This window comes from Schistocerca gregaria, chromosome X, assembly GCF_023897955.1.
Source record: "Schistocerca gregaria isolate iqSchGreg1 chromosome X, iqSchGreg1.2, whole genome shotgun sequence".
NCBI lineage: Eukaryota > Metazoa > Arthropoda > Insecta > Orthoptera > Acrididae > Schistocerca > Schistocerca gregaria.
Genome location: NC_064931.1, coordinates 696,684,529 through 696,703,780, shown reverse-complemented (window position 1 = coordinate 696,703,780; position 19,252 = coordinate 696,684,529). Strand labels below are relative to the sequence as shown.

Sequence of the window (19,252 nt, the reverse complement as noted above, 5' to 3'; positions counted from 1 at the left end):
AAATTCACACCCTCAGCTGGTAAAATAATGGTGACGGTCATCTGGAACTTTGAAGGGGTTATTCTCTTTGATGTATGGTGCAATGATCAACTCTGATGTATGTTGTGCTACACTGAGGGAATTGAAGAAATGACTTCAGCGTGTTCATCACCATCAAAATGAAAATGGACATCTCCTCCATGACAACACAAGGCCTCACACAAGTCTGCACATCCAATGTACTAAGTCCAAGGCTGCCCTTCATTGAGAGTGTCTCCCAAACTTCGTTGAGCCATCAGAACACTAATATACTCCCACACCTAGTTGGAACACCATCTGTTGTTCTGAATGTTACACCGTAAAATGAACTGAGGGTGATTGACTTTCCATCTTCTACAGACTGGAAAGTTTTATATTTATTTTTATACTGCCTAATCTTTAACCATTTACTCTTAATGCACATTTTATTTAATTTCGACTGAAGATGTTTCATATCCATGAATTACTTTGGAAGTTTCAGGGCATATATACCAGGTGTACCGGTATGAAATGATCGTTAAGATACAAATGTGTCGATAGGGAATATTTGTTGTGAATGAGCCTTAATTTTTTTTGTTTGGTTGGCATGACTTCTGTCAAAGATATTTAGTATACATCAAGTCATGGAACAAACAACATCATATGTTTTCATCGTGTTAACAATGTCGAATTTTGTACCAGAAAGTGATGATTTGCGGAAAGCATCAATTTTTTGTTTCCATTTGAAAAAAAAGTGCTGCAGAGTCGCATCGAATGATTGTTGAGGCATATGGTGATCATGCTCTATCAGAAGCAACATGCAAAAGATGGTTTCAACGGTTCAGAAATAATGATTTTTATGTAAGAAATGAGGAATGTGGAAGACCACCAAAAAAAGTTTGAAGATGCCGATTTGCAAGCAATATTGGATGAAGATGATACTTTGAGTCAGAAGCAAATGGCAGCAATGCTAGATCTTGCACAACAAACAATTTCTGACAATTTGAAAGCTATGGGAAAGATCCAAAAGTGTGGAAATGGGTGCCACATGAATTGAATGAAAGACAGATGGAAAACCAAAAACCATTTGTCAAATTTTGCTTCAAAGACATGAAAGAAAATCAATTTTGCATCAAATTGTTACTGGCGATGAAAAATGGATTTATTTTAAGAATCCTAAATGGGAAAAATCATGGGTTAATCCGGGACAACCATCAACATCGACTGCAAAACCAGATTGATTCGGCAAGAAGACAATGCTCTGTGTTTAGTGGGATCAGAAAGGTGTGGTGTATCATGAGCTTCTAAAACCCAGTGAAACTGTGAGTACTAATCGCCACAGACAACAAATGATCAATTTGAACTATGCATTGATAAAAAAAAAGACCAGAATGGGCCAGAAGACATGGCAAAGTAATTTTCCTTGCATGACAATGCACCTGCACACAAAGCAAAACTTGTTCAGGATACAATCAAAACACTTGGCTGGGAGCTGCTACCCCACCCGCCGTATTCACCAGAGTACCATTTGTTTTCATCAATGGGACACGCATTGGCTGAGGAACACTTTGATTCCTAAGAAGAAGTCGAAAATTGGGTGTCTGATTGGTTTGCTTCAAAAGACAAACATTTCTATTGGCATGGTGTCCACAAATTGCCAGAAAGGTGGTCAAAATGTGGTAAATCTAAACTCCAGAGTACGGTTATTGGTATTAATTTATGAGCAGCCTTGAAAATCCGTATAATTTCCAAACTCTTCAATATTAGCATTCGGCAGTTAGTGAAAAGAGGATGGAAATGTTGCAAGTTAGAGAAATGTATTAAAAATAAATCTAATGGAATGAATGATACAGAGGGTAATTCAACCTGCTGTGGCATGTTTTGGATGGACTGCTGCAAAGTTTTATTGCTCCATGTTAGTCTTCCCACTGTAGTTCACAGTGATCTTGTATCAGTTCATTTCTTTAGAATTCCTTGCAGTGAACTGAAATGAAATGTCTGGTCCAGATTTCATTTTCCGTTGTTTCCAAGCAACACTCACTATTAAATCACTTTAAGGAATTTAACATGTACTAATGAAGCACTCTTCCTCTTAGAGGAGGAGGAGGAGATTACTGTTTAACGTCGACAACGAGGTCATTAGAGACGGAGCACAAGCTCGGATTAGGGAAGGATGGGGAAGGAAATCGGCCGTGCCCTTTCTAAGGAACCATCCCGGCATTTGCCTAAAGCGATCTAGGGAAATCACGGAAAACCTAAATCAGGATGGCCGGATGCGGGATTGAACCGTCGTCCTCCCGAATGCGAGTCCAGTGCGCTAACCACTGCGCCACCTCGCTCGGTCCCTCTTAAAGCTTTTGTTGTTTATGGATTTGTATTTCAAAAGTCTGGAGTACCATTTGAGAAGAGCAGGGTTTAAATCCATGACCAGCCACACATATTTAGTTTTTTAGTAGTTTCATTAAATAGCATAAGGAAAATGTTGAGGATGTTTCCTCACTATCCTTTCATATACTCATGTTTTTCATCTCTAATGATCTTACTACAAAAGGGATATTACAATCTGTATGTCTTCTTTTTTCCCCCCTAAGCAGGCATAAAATGTCATCAGATCATCTGCTAGTGATTTGTCTGTATACACACACATTTAAAATTTAAAATAAGAGTATGAGGTAGAGTATCATCTTGTTTTGTCAAATCTGAATGATTAACTAAAGTCTTGTGTTCTTATTTAGTTTTCTTAATTATCTTAGGATTAGCATAGTTTTCTTAATTGTATTAGGGTTAGCAGCTCACCAGGAATGGGGATTCCTTATCTTGTGGGTACTTCTGAAGAATGTTGGCTCTATAACTATTACAAAAGTCCCATTGTCCTACTGATTCTCTCCCTTTCCTACATCATCAAATTTTTATTGCATCCATATTTCAATGCCCTTTAATCTATGCCACAAATTTAGCATATAAATGAGTTATTATTTCATCCTAATTTTTATAATTTTGCTTTTCAGGGGCACAAGGTACCAAGTGATAAACCATCATTTGTATCGTGAGGAAACGTGCATGTTTCCAGCTCGCTGTGCAGGTGTGGAACATTTTCTTCTGGAGCTACTTCCAAAAATCCCAGATGTTGAATTTGTTCTGAACACCCGAGATTGGCCACAAATAAGCAAGAATTTTGGTGTGCCGAAGCCAGTGTTTTCTTTTAGCAAGGTTTATTTATATTTAAAATTATAGTGGTTGATGGGAGTAAATGTGAAAAAGTTTATATTGGGTGTACTAATTGTAAGTAGAGTGCTCATATCTGTGCTCTTGACCCAGTATACTGAAATTTATTTATGAGTTTTCACAAAAAAATTACCTCTATTTTTACAACACTTTTGCTATGGTACACAATTTTGTTACTTTTTATTTTGGATATATCATAGTTCCTGAATATGAGCGTGTGAGTGTTTGTTGCAGTACTAGGAACAGTCATCACGGAGACCTCTTTTTCTCTCAGCTTTTTGTGTGGAGTTCTTCAGAATTCTACATCTATGTGACTACTCCGCAGTTCACACTTAAGTGCCTGGCAGAGGGTTCATTCAACCATTTTCACATTACTGCTCTACTGTTCCATTCTTGAACAGCACACAGAAAAAAATAGACACTTAAATCTTTCTGTCCAAGCTCTGATTTTTCTTATTTAATTAAAGTGATAATTTTCCCTATGGGGGGGGGGGATAAGCAAAATATTTTCACATTCAGAGGAGAAAGTTGTAGATTGAAATTTTGTGAATAGATCTTGCTGCAACAAAAACGCCTTTGTTTTAATGATTGCTATCCCAATTCACATATTGTACCCATGACACACTCTCCCCTATTTCGTGATAATGCAAAACTAGCAGCCTTCTAGTAAGAATCCCATACCACACAGTAGCACTCTATCAGAAGTCTACTCAGTGGATTTGTTACAGCTTCTAACTGTTCTGCCAATGAAATAGTCTTTGGTTCGCCTCCTCACAACATTATCTATGTGATCATTCCAGTTTCAGTTGTTCATAATCGTTATCCTTGGGTATTTAGTTGAATTAACAGCCTTTACATTTATGTGATTTATCATGTAACTGAAATTTAATGGATTCCTTCTAGTACTCACACATTTCAGTATTTAGGGTCAATTGACACTTTTTGCACCATACATATATTTTGTGTAAATCATTTTATGATTAGCTTTGCTCTTCTGATGACTTTACTCAATGGTAACTGACAGCATCACCACAAACACTCTAATAACTTGGCTACTCAATTTGTCTCCTGTCACTTATATAGCTTAGGAATATCAGAGGGCATAGAACACTTGGGGGAACACCAGATATCATTTATGTTTTAATTGATGACTTTACATCAGTTACTATGAACTGTGACCTATTTGACAGGAAATCACTAATCCAGTCGCACAATTAAGTTGATACTCCTTAGGCACACAATTTGATTGGAAGCTGCTTGTGAGGAACAGTATCAAAAGCGTTCGAAAATATAGAAATATCGAATTAATAAGAGATCCCCTCTCAATAGCACTCATTTCACTAGAATAAAGAACTAGCTGTGTTGCAAAAAAACAAAATTTTCTGAATCTGTGCTGACTATTTATCAATAGATAGTTTTCTTTGAGATATTTTTTTGTGGCTCTGAACACAATAAGAGACACGGTATTAAGAAATCCACTGTTCATTCAGTCATCGTGTGAAAGCGTAAACATAAGTAGACAATACAGATACTGGACACACATCATTACCAGTACACAGCAATATAAAGAGCATTTGCCCACCAGGGGCCACTAGCTATCAGCTGCAGGCAGTTAAAGTGCCAGACTGCATCAGCAGCCTCTGGTGGGGCTCTGGAGTGGCTGAATCCCACAGTGCTCAAATTGTGTGGCGTGCACTGTGATAGTGGCACTGAGGGTGTAGTAATGTGCAGGTTACTACACGCCCTCCTTCCTTGGGGTGCGGGAGGAGGGAAGAGCAACTAAATGCCTGTGCCTCCACAATGTGCTGATAGTTGACACATCCATAATGTCTGAAGCAGTTTTCCTGGGCTTGCACAGTTCTGGGTCCATGTTAACCAGTGAGCAATGACGGAAGTGGAGGTAGCATGAACCTGCACCTTCCTTCCCCTCCAGAAAAGCAGGCACACTACCCCAGCACCCTGTAGGCAGAGGCAGAACAGTTGCATACTCATCTCCAGGTGCCATGAGCTGGGGAGTCTCAGTGTCTGGAGGAAGGACAGGTGGTGCCGGCAGGAAGGCGGCAAGTAACAGCATCAGTGTGGATGGTGGCTGCATCAGTGTGGCAGCATTTGTGTTGATTCAGAAGATGCCTGTCAAGGTGGGAGGTGCTGCATTAGTGCAGAAGGTGCCTGGAGGTCCCTGTATCGGTGCAGGAGGTGCCTAAATTGGGATGGGAGATGCCTGTGTCAGCACAGGAGGCTCCTAGGTCTGGGTAGGAAGTGCCTGCATTGTTGCAGGAGCTACCTACGTCGGTGCAGGAGGTGCCTACACAGGTGTGTGTGTGTGTGTGTGTGTGTGTGTGTGTGTGTGTGTGTGTGTGTGTGTGCGCGCGCACCGTGACAATCACTTCTGCTGCTGTAGATCAGCAACAAACAACGTAGAAAACTTGAAAAAAGTGTCAACAACCAAAAAATGCCTAAGAAAGTTCCAGCAAAGTCAATATGGATTCTGTTCCACAGTAGTATGGATGTCAGCCATGGGGAAAAAACAGTGTGCATAAACACTTGTTGATTTGAACACTTGCAGAAGGCTGCAACAAGGCATTCCACGTCGCAGTCAGGTGTTTAAGTGCTGAGTCTGCAGCTACTGGAGATGCAGCTCTAGAGCTGGTGAACATCAGTATTCTGTTTTTCTTTTGCATCAAGGTGAAAACACAGTATTTTATCATGAGCAAACCACAGATCGGACAGCCTGGGTAGCCAAGACAATACGTTCGTTTTAGTGTGCCACAGTGTAGGGCAGAGAGACAAAGAATATGTTGCAATAACAGAAAATCTGAAAGTAATGGAAGTGTTAACCAAAACAAATTCTCACTATGAGGATCATTAACATCCAAACAAGTGCTAGGACATATAGGATAGGCTACAGTGTTGGAAGCCGTGGTGGCTCTTAAATTACCAAGAATAAGAATATGTTGTTTAGTGTAGCTTGTCAGGCAGTGTTGACAGGAGCCGACATTTGGGAGCACAGCCATGCATACAACTGAGAGTAGAGGGGCAGAATAGCTGCTGCATATACACAAGGACCTCTCTCGTGCTGCACAAAGCCAGTGGGGCATGACAGAAGTGCCGCACAGTGCCCTCGTTGCTGTTGACTGGGTTGTCCGTTGCGGCAAGGTTTTCTGGTGTGAACGGCAGCAACTTCCTCTTCAGCTGGCGGGCTTGTTGTTATGCGCTGACGTGGTTCATGATGACAACTGTGGCATTCCCTCCCACTTCGATTCGATGTCGAGCTCCATGGAAAATGGCATTGTAGGACAGATCCCGACAGTAAAGGGTGCGCTGATAAAATACTTCATAAAATGTGAGGCAGGGGATTGCATCCATGACCACAGAGTCTGCATAGAAGTCAGTGGAAACTGTAGGTAGAAAATGACACAGAGACTGATGTGGCTGCTTGTGGCACGGGCAAAAATTACAGTTGAGCAGCGGTGACATGCGTGCACACGCAATGATAAGAAGATGACAAACTACACATGACAACAAAGGAAAGTGAAGATTGTCCCTGCAAAGGGGCTAATCGACACAACAACAACGAGAGGGGTCCTGTTCCATTTCAGAAAAGGGGGCCGATTGGCACAAAAGCTAAGAAGGAAGGCTAGCTCATGAAAAGGGGACAAAACGACACATCTGCTAGTACATGCGAGGAGGAATCTATGATAGAAACAAAGCCTTAATCATATTTGTGACTGTTTCCTGAAATGCGAAGTGCTAGTGGAGCCATTAGTCAGAAGCTTGCCAATCTCCAGCAGAGTTGTCAGATGGCAGAAAACTGGAGATACACCAAGAGACGGTGGTGCCTGTGCTGTCAATATAGCCACGAGGTGGTCCAAGATGGCTGCAAGATGGCGCCATTGCTGTGGAAGTGATGGGAGTACAGCATCCGTAGAGAAGCACAAGAAAAAACATCACTGAAGTTGTGGACACAAAAGTTCTTCTTATCACCATGTTTGGTTCTGAACACAATAAAATACACAATTATAAAACATCCATTCTTTATTAGGTCACATTGTGAGAGCCGAAACATAAGTAGTATAATACAATGTAAGGACAAGTATTGGACAGGTATAGAATGTGAACATGCTGGGCTCGATCAGGATGGGAAAAGGAGTTGGACATGGGGCATCTGGTGGTGTTAGGAGAGTGAAAAGACTGTTTCCAGTCATCAGTGGAGGTTTTATTTCGCCAAAAGCATCTGCCTAAGGGGTACAGTAAACTCGAACTGAATACAGCAACAGGAGGCTGCCGCTGTTAAATTGAGAGGCATTACGCCTCCAAAGGGAGGAACTAGTGGACACATCCCGTCAGGGACCCAGCTGGCAGATGAGAGAGCATTCTCACCAACCCATCCAATGTGCCCCTCATGATCGGCCCCCAGTCCTCCTATGGGTGGGCAGAGAGTGTTTCAGTGGGCGCCCCTCTGTCAGCGGTACTCGACACAGTGTCCATAGTGGTGCTACTGTGGGTCGATGTTCGTGTGGACCGAATGTGGGTGTTACACTAAACATTCAATACTGTGTTGGCTCAGCCTCAGCCACTGTCTACCAGAGATGCAGTCCCTTATGTCACACGAAAGACAATTAAAATGAAAAATTTGAAAAACCAGTTTTCCTCTGAATAAAACTGCTCACCATGCACGTTTCTTCCTCCTTCTGAGAGAGCCATTTTATGGATTCAAAAAACAATTTACAAATTATAAAACTGAATGCAAATTTAAATGGCTCCCACAGAATGTCCTGCCTACATTTACGGTAAAATGGACCCTTAGAAATATGGGGAGGGGGGGGGGGGGGGGGGGGACGGGATTGAAGTATAGCAAATCGTTTAAAAGGGACATAGTTTACAAATCGTATAATTCATTAAACTGATTTGGTTTTGATATTTGTGAAAGTCATGTATAGAATGGCCACATAAACTTGTTACAAAATTTTAAAAAATTATAGAGAAATGCCCTTGAATTGGGTCTTGAAGTGGGCTCGATGGTGTGATGCAATCATTGTGAGGGTGGTGTCAGGAGGTCGACTATTGTCAGAGCCGGTGGATGGCATGAGAGCGTGGTCGAGGTGGTGAATGGGATAGTGGCTGAGCAGCACACGACAGGGTTCTGGGGCTGTGATGTAGGGCTGCAGTAGAAACCGGCAGGGCTTGTGCTGCTGCAGGGGGTCGGCAGGCTCTGTGAGTAGGCCTCAGATTATTTGCAATTGTAACACTCGAGGACAGGGCTCACTCAGTGAAAAGCCCACAGAAGAATTCATGGTACAGGGCCATTTAAAAAGTAACATTAGCATAGTTATTATTAACATAAATTCCATGGAATGATCTTTGTTCGACATAGGCAGACCATGTCTGTGACTTCAGTTTACAAAAATGTATAATCATCTACATTTCTTAACAAAAGTTGTCAGATAACCCTTGTGCCTGATATACATGACTTTTAATGTTCAAATACAAAATTCTTTGATACACAGTTATTCACTATAGTGACTCTGCATGACCCTGTGCCAAGACACAAAATTTTACCATTTAAAGTGACCGTCAGTATAATAACACAAACCACTATTTTGTAAATCCTAACATAAAGGAGGTCCATGCCTGATGTGTGCCAAAGGAGGGCCGTGCCTGAAGCGTGCGTAGGTATTAACCATGATATTCGCATGATGGCTACTGCTCGGGTACTGGTTGAGGTCATGGCATAAAACATTCATGATAGCCAGGTGTATATGAGATCTGTACAATGAGTCAAATAAGGATTAGAGGTAGAGAGACAGTTGTAGCACTGGGAATAATCCCTCGGTGTGTGTAATCTTTGTCGTTCCGTTCTGTGACGTGCACTATTACACGATCGAGAGTGATTTGTCCATGTTCTTTAGCTAATAATTTGTAACTGAATCTAAAAATCATGTCTTAGAATTGCTGGGTAACCCCGGCAAACTTTCTGGCCATGTTAACACAGTAGGTACTTCAGCTAGCAATACATAAACAGTTTATGACTAGCGTTGTGGGAGTAAGTTAAATGAGCAGAAAGCTTAACATTGGGCATAACTGCGCCACAAGAAGAAATGTTAAACATCCACTGTTAGCTATAGCAACCCGATAAGTCTCAGACATGAGACTAATACCAGATCTAAACTACTGAGATAGCCTGTGGCACAAAGTTCAAAAAACTATTTCAGACAGGGCGAACCAATGTTCGAGTAGTGTAAGGACAGTAAAATGGCAAATAGGGGTTTTAGTCTCTTCTAGTAATAGAGCGATTTCACAATTCCTTACCCCAGTAATTATGTCATATCATAGAACACGTGATAATTAGTGGTGTTACAAGACTGAAAGACATTAAGAGATATCACTGCATGTGTTTGATCATCTTTACTAATGACTAGGACATCCTGGGTTTGCCGGAGGATGTGTTTGCAAGAATACGAGGGCTATTCAGAAAGTAGGGAACTTATCCATCTGACGCCGCTAGGCGCACGACGATCGTATATATTTTGGTATATGCATGCTCGGCAGCTCAGTCGGCATCCATCCATGCCATTAATCAATTGGTAATTTGTTGTAGTGCTACTTCTTCATTTTTTTAAAACAGCCTAGTCCAAGCCAGCCTATATACTGACTTGGTGGGGGGTGTACAGCACATTATCCAACCACTCAAACATAAACCCGATGACAGTGGGTGGTTGTGGAAAGGTGAGGCACCCGCAATACTGTTAAGTAGGCCAAACATAATACAGCACCTCAGGGCAAGGATCAGCAGCAGTTGGCAATAGTGCGATGATATTGATCTGTCTCGGTGAATGTGGTTGTCAATTGCTTATAAGGCTTTAGTAGCAGCACTATCTGATACTAGCCCGGATGCCTACACTAATAAACACAGTGTTACATTAGAGCAAGTAAGTTCTGGCACTGTTTCAGTTAATCAGCTTATAACGCCAAAGATTTATTTTATGTAAGTGAACTGGCAGCAGGGGGAATGTTGGTAAGTAGTTACCTGTACGTCATTGAACGAAATGGTGAAGTATACTATGTGGAAAGTGACAGTGTGAAACACCTAATGTGTGCAACAGATCACGTGAGTTGCTCTTCATGTAGAAACAGGTTTAATCTGATGCCCAGAATTGTTTGTCTTACTGCCAGTGCATTCAGTCCGCAAAATCAATCAGACTGCAAGAAGTGCTGATCCAGAGTGGCAAGTAATGGAAAAATCCAAGCAGGCTCAGCTGCAAGCTTGGGTGTACCGTTAGACAATAGTGTGTATTTCCAGTGACTAGTAGAGAGGCAGGACGCTGATACAAGTAGTTCAGAAAAAATGGATACCAGGTGCAGCATGAGAATCCATTAGTAGTGGTGTTTTTAACCTTGAGGAGCAAGAAATTCAGTTTTCTGTACCCTTAGCAGTAGAATTATAGCAACAAAGCCAAATTGTTTTCTCTGAACAAAGTGAAATGACTTATTGGTGTAAAGTGTTGTGGTGTGTACAGTGTATTTGTAGTGTACTAAGGAGGTGCGCATTAATAAGACAGCCAAATAACACTACATGGTATATTAGAGCAAATCCAGATGACACTCTTGCTTCAGACTGCCACCAGTTTTGCAGAGGATCTAGCACAGGTGTACCTTATCGTATGGCAGCAATGTGCCTTTTACCATTCACAATACCTAAATAAGACAGAAAATACTTCGCACCACATTATCCTGTAAGTGTCTGAACATAGGGAAAGCATAAAAAGGAAGATGTGTATAGCTGTAAAACAATAGAGAAACCTAAGGGGCAAGACATTGAGATTGTGCGAATAAGTCACATGTTGCACTTGAATACAGGGCACTGATATGTGGCTGAAGACCACCTAGTGCATTCTATGTGTAGGTAAAGGACACAGCATGTGGCAACTTGGTCGTTGGTATGCTGACCATGTTTTCCTCTGTCTTTTATGCCCAGTAAATTGGTGAATTAACAAAGGGGTCGTTACCCTTGAGAAAAAGAGTGCTACTATGTTGGTAGGCTATGTCTACAGAGACAAGGGCTCAATCATTAGATTTTTGACAATAGAACTAGGTGTTCACCAAGATATGCAGCTAGCTGGAAGTATCAGCGAAACTGGGAATATTGTTGTGTGTGTGTGTGTGTGTGTGTGTGTGTGTGTGTGTGTGTGTGTGTGTGTAGTCACTATCTAGTGAAAGTGATACAGTATAAAGTTGAGAACAGTGTGTGAGGACTTAGACAAGAAGCAAGAAGAGAGATCACCTCAGGACAAACAGTGTTACCACAAAACAAATACAAATGCCCTTGTGGGGATATTTTCTGCAATGAGTAAATAAAGCAAATACTGCCTTCAGAGCAGATTATGCTCTTTATGGACATTTCCTCAATTGAGATCACCAGGCTAGTGCTTGCTGCATCTAGAACCAAAGGCTGCACACCTAACTAGGAAGCAACTGAAATAAGTCGGTGCAGAAGGTAATGTAGGCAGTGACTGGGGGGAATTCGTTCATTGCTTGTTAAACCAATGTATCATGTTAGTGGTCATGGGCAGCAGTGATGTCTAGAGGTGATGAGAGAGACCAGGGTCACAAAAACATGTATATAGTAACATTTCTAGTGGTCAGAAGTCAAATTTGGACACAAAAAAGATTGACCGATTGATAGGTCTTTCCAGTGTACAACGTGTCCCACTCAAACCTCCTTGGTTTGAAAGACCCAGGGGGGGAGGGGGTGGGGGTGGGGAAATTCCACAGTAGATACGCCATTGAAAAATGCACCACATTGTAGAGCACGTCAAAGGATTTATTTATTTATCATCAATACACCTCTACATGTGAACCATTTGTAGCATGAAGAATATCGATCCTATATTCAATTTCATGCCAGGTTCTTTCTAACATTTCCTCTGCTATTGCATTAGTGATATGATGTCGCAACGTAGGAATATCGTTCACTTTGGTTTCATACGCGCGGTCCTTCACGAATCCCCACATGAAGAAATGGAGCAGCATAATGTCAGGTGAATGTGGTGGCCAGGCAATGGGTCCTCTGTGTCTGATCCATCAATTGGGAAAATTCCTATCCAGGAACTTGCGAACAGTCGTTGACCAATGCAGCGGAGCTCCATCTTGTTGAAAAATGATGTTGGGTTGCAAGTTTTGTATCTGAGGGTACACAAACTGCTCCAACATGTCCAGATACACTGACCCATTCACTGTTTGTTCCGCTAAGAAAAACGCCCCAACAGTCCTGTCGTGCATTAGCCCACACCAGACGTTTACTTTAGGGCTATCACGAACATGTTCAATGACAATGTGCGAATTCTGTGAACCCCAAATCTGAACATTATACCTATTAGCCTTTCCTGATAGATGAAATGTTGCCTCATCTCTGAATAAACATCCTTCCAGGAAGCTGGCATTCATACCAATATGCAGCAGCATATCTGCAGCAAATTGTTGTTGGCGTGGTTTTTTGTTCGGCATCCGATGTTGCAGAATTTGCACTATGTAAGCATACATACGAGACACTGCTGAACTACATGATTCAGAGTTGATCAAGGTACATCAAGTTGCCTGGATGCTTCACGAATTGACTTACGTGGGCTTCTGAGAAACATTTGTCTGATGTCCTCTACTGTCTCTTTTGAAACCCCGTAACATGCACTGCCAGAATGTTTCAGAACACTTTCTGTGCCAGAAACTTCCTATACTATTCCTTAATTGTTGTCACATCAGGTGGATCACATTCTTACACATGACAATAATTTCTATGCACATTAATTGGCGATTTTGATTCTGCAAACCTCTCTACTGCTTGCACGCGCTACTGTGGAGTTGCCATTTTCACTTCATGCGACCAGGCTGCATTCTGGCAACGATACTTGGCACTTTTGATGCGGGAATATAAATTATTTGAGATGCACTACAATGTGGTGCATTTTTCATTGTCGTATCTACTGTAGTTTTTCTCTCCTGGGTCCTTGAAATCAGGGAGGTTTGAGTGGGACACCCTGTATAATGCTTGAGCGCTCTATGATGACAGTGTATCACACTGGTGAGGTGGAGTAGTTACCAAATTTTAGGTGATAACTGAAGGGCTGCAAATGGGACAGTGGTTGTTATGGCCATGCTAACAAGCATTAGCCAGCAGAGTGGTATACTATCTTTGCATGTTATTGATTACACAGATGTCAACTGTAGCCAAAAGGTTGCAACCAGTGAATACTGACTAATGAGACTGGAAGAGGTAGCAAACAAAACTTTTTTTTTTTTTTTTTTTTTTTTTTTAAGGTAGATGTGTTAGGGTTATGTTTGTGTTGAGTGCAAGTGGAGCCAGTACAGCCTGCTAGGTGTGGCATAGTGCACAGTGTGCGTGGAAGGCAAGTGAGCAGCAAGACAACAGAGGATAAATGGGTCATAATATGAAGACTAAACATAAGAAAATACTATGCCAGAACATGCCCCTGGAGGATGGGAGAGTAATCAGAAACCCCCTATTCATTTCGTGCGTAAGTGATTCAGTGAAAGTAATGGTGCTTATTATTCATTACTCAAACTAAGTTCTCCTTGAAATTAAAATGAGTGATGAGAAAAGTAGAGATGTATGACAAACATTCATGTGTAATTATGAAGGTTAGAAGATAGAGTAACAGGTGTAGTTTCAGCAGGAAGTAAGTGAAGATAGGAAAAGATGTGGGCCACAGTAAAAGGGCTATCTCACTAAGATTGCCCAAACTCATAGTGATGGATCATCGATACATTGTTTTGTGGTTCAAAACATTGGTCATCTGCTTCGCTGACAGACTGAGACATCACCTGTGCATTGTGCTAAACTATGGTGAAATTGATTATGAAATATTGCAACAAGAGAGGGGCAATACCTCATTGCTGTTGGATGGAAAAAGTGAGATAGATTAAGTACTGTCAGAGCAACTCAGTCCCGATTATCCTGGGATCGCCACTCCTCGACAGAAGAAGGAAGTATAGAATAGAGTTGGTAAAGTCATATTAGGATATGAAATACAGGGGGGGAACTCAAAAACTTAATGTGTCAGCATGCGATTATGGGTACCCACTGGGTTTTCACTGTCAGAATGGATACGTGCATACTGTGCCCTGTCAGTAGCTTAAGGAACCATATTTTCAAAAGTTCATTTCAGTTTACCCCCTAGACCGCAGGAGCAAATGAACGTTCCCTCACATGTCAGTCAGCAAACACCATGTCACCAAAATTGGCCATTCCCTGAATATTGTGCATCATTGTCACTCAGTTAAGTTACGGTAAGTTGGTATATCCTGTATGGTGCCTCTAGCGCAGTAATATTGTTAATGGCATCACCCATCATAGACATTCCTTGTCACAGTTAACTACTGCCAGTTCTTTTGGAAATAACGTATGCTACCTTTTAGAACTGCTGTTGTAACCCAGATCAGAGAACAATAAGGCAATTCACCTTAGTGTGTCCACGTTCCATTTCAGATCCAACACTCTTAACAAGGTATGTGCTCCCACAAGGGAAAATAGTAAATCACTGAATCAGTCACAGTAGTGGAAGTTACATTAACGTTAGAAGGAAACTTATCCCTGACAGTGTTATTTTTAAATGAACAAATAGGAATTGACACACACTACCTACTTTTATCAACACATGTTCGTTTGTATTGAGCTGCATTGAGGCAGTTTCTTTTGTTAGTTATCAGTATACACAACACAAAATGCACTTAGGTCTACGACTGAACTCAGAGGGAGGGGGAAACTCACTTTTTATATAACAAAATCATAAAATCTAACCGACACAAATTAAAAAACGACAAGGCAAAGCTCAATAACGGTATGCTAAACACTGCACTCATTATTAGTAGCTAGAGCAACAGTGGGCATAGTCAACACTTCCACTATTAATTCTAATGCAATTTCCTCCTATCTTTTATTTCTCAAAAACAAACTTGTGAAGATATTTTTAAAAGTCTGCCTCCAAGAGGGTAGTGATTGACATCTTCATATCTCATGTTATCATTGCTTCTTGAGTATTGTTAGTAAAGAAAAACTGTTTGCTTGGATCTGTTTAAACTGTTACTGGCTCTCTCTTATGCTTCGTTATGGAACCTCCTATCAGCATCATTGTTACTGACTCAGAATGCCTCTGTTATGTATGTGAATTCTCAGCACTTCAGTCACTTGTGCTCAACTTACCTGCGACTACATCAGTCGACTGTTCTAGATTGACGACTCTCATTGGCGGTGGCAACAACCCTTCCGTGACAAACTTAAGTGTGTAGATCAGAAGATTCATACTGATGCAATGAATAATAGAAGCTAGTAATAAACATAATATGCAGAATGTTCAGAGTGTATCGTAGTACTAACAGTAAAATAAAAATCACTACTGGGTTTATGTGTAGTGTTGCAACATGTGATTCATCCTCAGCATTTGTAGTAGCTATGTAAGTCTTCCCATTTCGTATTGTACAATGTAATAGGGCAGAATATATGAATACAAGGAGTATCTCCAGTGTGGTTGGATACAGTAATAATTATCAAACATTTATAACAGCTACGGTACTGTGTGGTGTTGGGGACTGGACTAGACCTGTGGCCCTTCCTTGCCTGTTGTAAGAGGCAGCTAATAGGAGCCTTCTTATTTGGTCGTAAGAAGGTGAAATTAGATGAATGACGAACACTAACTTCACTTAACAAAGGTTTATTCAGCACTTGCATATACAAGAGTGCGGAGCGAACTGCCTCTGGCCAGAAGACATACGGTATATATAGAGCTACAGAACATTCCAGTACAATGATTCTTGACATTTGTGGATACTTATGGAATGTACTCGAACCGAATATAGAAATTAAAATTTTACAGTTCAGGTGAGTTTCGAACTCACGGCTCTCCATGCAACAGTCTAGTATCATAACCCCTACACTACAGCTACTTAGCTTCTTCTGCAACATTGCTCCCTCCTTAAGAGAACAGTGTCGCGGTATTATGTCTTCCTAGTCTGAGAACTATTCATCGGTCCTGCGTACTCCAACTCCCGTTGAGTGATGTTTGCCCTGGCAGTGATCTTCTTAGAACTTCATTTGCCGTTACACTCTTCGTCACCTCTCCACTTGTTGCCTGTTGCTGGAGCTTCAAATTTACCGTGGGTTGCAGGATCCTTATAGGGCTTCATTAGAAAGGACATGGTCTGTATCTCTGATCTTTCGTCGGTCTGTGTCACGGTCGAAATCTTTAATTTCATAAGTAACATCAGACAACTGTTTTACTACCTTATAAGGTCCAAAGTAGCACCTGAGGAACTTCTCAGAAAGATCAATCTTTAGAACAGGATTAAAGATCCAGATGAGGTCACCAGGCTTGAGGATACCAGGCCGGAGGCTCACGTCGTACCTTCGGTTTTCTTGAGCCTGTAGTGTGCAGAGTTGAGGTAACTGCTGAGCTTCCTCAACTCTGGTTAACACCTGGCTGGTGTAGTCATCGTCCACGTCTTCAGGATGTAATGGAAACAAAGTGTCCATTGTCGTAGTCGCCTCACGCCCATGCACCAGGAAAAATGGCGTAAATCCTGTGGTGTCTTGTTTGGCGGTGTTGTAGGCAAACGTCATGAAAGGTAGCACCTCATCCCAGTTGCTCTGCTCAACATTGACGAACATTGATAGCATGTCAGCCAAGGTCTTATTAAGGTGTTCAGTAAGCCCGTCAGTTTGTGGATCGTAGGCAGTCGTCATGTGATGAGTAATGTTGCACCGACGGTTTATCTCTGTCACAAAGATTCGATTGAAAAACTTTCCTTCAATCCATAATTAATGACCTTGGGGCACTGTGTTTTAATACAATGTCTTCTACGATGAATTTGGCTACCTCTAATGCTACAGCTGTTTTCACGGCTTTTGTAATGGCATAGTGTGTCAGATAATCAGTGCAAACAATAATCCATCTATTGCCACTAGCAGCCATTGGAAATCATCCGAGGTGGTCAATCCCAACATGCTGGAAAGGTGTTTCGGCTGGTGGAATTGGTATGAGCCAGCCAGGTGGTTTCTGAGGAAGTGTCTTTCTCCTGCCTGGCACTCTTGGCAGTGCGACACATAGTGACGGACACTCCTAAATAAACCTTACCAGAAAAAACTCTTGTGGATCCTATTTTATGTCTTAATAAATCCTACATGTCCGGTCTCAGGTGCGTCATGGAATGTCTGTGGAACATCTAAGCGCATGTGTTTAGGAATCACTGGTATTCACATCTTTCCAAACAGATCTAAGTTTTTCTTGCAAAGTAATCCATTAACTACCTTAAATTGTCCTTTCACATCGTCTGACCAATTTAAGGCAAGCATAATTTGAGATATCTTGGCATCCTTCTTCTGCTCTGCAGAGAGATTCTGGAGTGCAGTGAGGCAGTCACTGTCTTCATCAAAGTCTTGATGGTCTTGCACAGGGTGTGTTGAAAGACAAATGGCATCTTGGTGTTTTCTTCCACTCTTGTACACTATGATAATGTCATACTCTCGAAGACGTAGTGCCCACCTGACGAGTCATCCTGTTGGATCCTTTAGACCCATCCACCAACAAAGTGAATGATAGTTTGTAACAACTGTGAATGACCTTCCATAGAGATACTGTCGAAATTTGCACATGGACCAGATCACAGCAAGACATTCTCTTTCTGTAGTTGAGTAGTTTCTCTCGGCTTTTGTAAGTGTCCTAAAAGCATATGGTATAACCTTCTCTTTTCCTTCCGAAATTTGAACCAGAACAACACCGATCCCATACCCACTGGCATCTGTGTGTAGTTCTGTAGGTGCTCTCTCATCATACAGACCAAGTACAGAGTCAGTCGTCAGAGCTTTTCGCAGCACATCGAAAGAATGTTGTTGAGCACCACCCCAGATAAATTTGGCATTGGCTTTTATCAACTCTTGGAGTGGCCTGGCTTTTATACAAAAAGTCTTTGATAAAACGACGGTAATAAGAACAGCATCCGAGGGTGCTTCTCACATCTCTAATACGTCAGGAAACTCCATTATAGATCTCACTTTTTCTGGGTCTGGCAGCACACCTTCGTTTGACACTATGTGTCCAATTATTTTGATTTCTTTTGCTCCAAAGAGACACTTTCTTGGATTAAGTTTCAGTCTGCCTTGTTGGAGACACTTAAGAACTGTCCTCAGTCTTTTTATGTGTTAATCAAATGTCTCTGAGAACACATTACACAAACCGAACGGTGTTACCTTAAACTCATACAGGCCCTCAGGGGTGATGAATGAAGTTTTCTCATGATCAGCCTCATCTACTTTGATTTGCCAGTATCTCGAGTACATATCCATGGTTGAGAAAAACTTAGCCCTCTTCAGAGAATCTAGTGTATCATCAATTTGTGGAAGAGAGTAAACTTCCTTTTTAGTTATCCTATTAAGCTTCCTGTAATCAACACAAAAGTGCCAACTGACATCCTTCTTCCTGACAAGAACCCCTGGGGATGACCATGGGCTCTGCGAAGGCTGAATGATGTCATTCTTCAGCATTTTCTCTTCCTCGTCATGAATTATTTGACGTTCCGTTGCTGACACACGGTATGTTCTCTGGCTTATTGGTTGATGGTATCTGGTGCTTCTCCATTGACTTGTCTAATTTGCTCTCCACTTTTGGATTGAAGCATTCAGAGAATTCTTGAAGAATGGCAAGTAGCTTCTTCTGTTGTTCCTTAGTAAGATCTGGTGATAGTCAAGCTTGAAGATCTTGTCTTGTGTTGGTAGCCCACAGACTCGGCATGGTAGGTTTCTATGATGCTCAGCTGTTCAGCAATTAATGGCTCAGCATTTGCTACGCATATGCACCTTGGAAGGATCTGCGATTCTTGGAGACAGTTAACTATCTACAATTCACCAAATCTGTTCTTAAACATGACGACAGAGGTTGGGATGACCAAGTTATTCTCCAGGAATCATCACTTCATCCAGCACACAGTCTCCACACACTCGGATGCGCATCTTCCTGTCCACAGTATC

At 41.6% G+C, this 19,252-nt stretch overlaps 1 protein-coding gene across 1 annotated transcript in view; it reads left to right on the top strand.

Annotated features, from left to right (window-relative positions):
• Positions 1 to 19,252, top strand: part of LOC126299250 (O-glucosyltransferase rumi homolog) — a 133,389-nt gene that overhangs the window by 28,187 nt on the left and 85,950 nt on the right. Inside the window, exon 3 of the mRNA XM_049991045.1 lies at positions 3,006 to 3,207. Within this exon, the coding sequence (XP_049847002.1) occupies positions 3,006 to 3,207 (202 nt within the window). The remainder of the gene's footprint in view (positions 1 to 3,005; positions 3,208 to 19,252) is intronic.